The 1,103-nt window shown below is 55.8% G+C and overlaps 1 protein-coding gene across 1 annotated transcript; it reads right to left on the bottom strand.

Moving 5' to 3' along the window:
* Nucleotides 1-315: 315 nt before the first annotated feature.
* On the bottom strand, nucleotides 316-919 carry H310_15307 (hypothetical protein; the record flags this gene model as incomplete). The annotated part of the gene is made up of 2 exons (XM_008883292.1): nucleotides 316-504; nucleotides 575-919. The coding sequence occupies 2 exons, from the start codon at nucleotides 917-919 to the stop codon at nucleotides 316-318; spliced, it is 534 nt and encodes a 177-aa protein (XP_008881514.1).
* Between the last annotated feature and the right edge of the window lie 184 nt (nucleotides 920-1,103).

A 1,103-nucleotide genomic window follows, 5' to 3' on the forward strand; every position in this document is an offset into this window, starting at 1 on the left:
GTGTCCGTGCCGGTCGTTCTTCTACATTGTTGCCGAAGGCGCGTGGGTGCTCCGGTGCCGATGCAAACACAAACACATTGACCACGACGCGACTGTTCGTCCTTCACGGCTTCGGACCGCAAAGTTACCTTCTCGTAAGGTAAATCCAAGACTGTATTGCTTCAGATGGCTGAGGAGCCACGAACTTCGTGGCTACTGACTACAGTCTATAGTAATACTACACAACTAGGTCATCCACCTCTAGACTGTTACCGTGGTTTGCAGTGGGTCAAACGATTGACCCAACTGCTCTGCAGCGCAGAACACTTCCCTCCTCTAAGGGAGATCTAGGTGGGCCATCATGTCCGCGACATGATCTTCGTCCTTGTGAGCAGCGCACCACTTGCGCAGCACTATCGGGATGTCTTCAAGCAAGTTGTCGACTGGCTCCCAGGACGATTCCTTGGCATCCAAGCCGAGCCACTTGACTAGAACTTTGTAGCGGCCGGTTTGCCGCAACACGCACTACTTCCAGGCGCTCAACGTGGAAACCGCCATCGCCGAAGGTGATCTGATCCACGAGGTCATCAGTGACCTCACGTCCGCCTTCGTGGTACATCTTCAATCGACACGCATGGTGCGTGGACAAATCGAAGGTCGCAAGCAGTTGTTGCGTCTCCATCACGTGATCCGTGACCACGCGAACGACCTGTTGTGGCCCACGCAACTGCAGCGCAAGCTTCGTAGGCCGTTGAACGACGGTGCCGACTAGGACAAAATCACCCACACTAAAGTTGGCAAACTTGACCCGCGTATTCTTGTCGCACCGTCCTCTCGCTTGTTGTCGCAGCTTGTCGCTGCGGGTAAACACTTCACGGAGAAGCTGATCTAAGGCAATCTTGAGCTGCGCCATGTGCTTGACACGGGCATCGTCCAGCATGTTCGTGCAGATGACTTCCTTGGTGGCCGGGTGTACCAACCCGGCCAGTGGCGTATTCGCTGAGCCCCGTAAAAGACGTGACGGGGGCAACTCCACCGAGCCTGTCCGAGGGCTGGTGGTTCAACGCGCCCTGCACCAAAGGCAGGACTAGATGCCACTCGTCGCACGCAACTTCATCTCCCTC

The sequence above is a fragment of the Aphanomyces invadans genome (genome assembly GCF_000520115.1).
Source record: "Aphanomyces invadans strain NJM9701 unplaced genomic scaffold supercont1.327, whole genome shotgun sequence".
Taxonomy (NCBI): Eukaryota; Oomycota; class Saprolegniomycetes; order Saprolegniales; family Verrucalvaceae; genus Aphanomyces; species Aphanomyces invadans.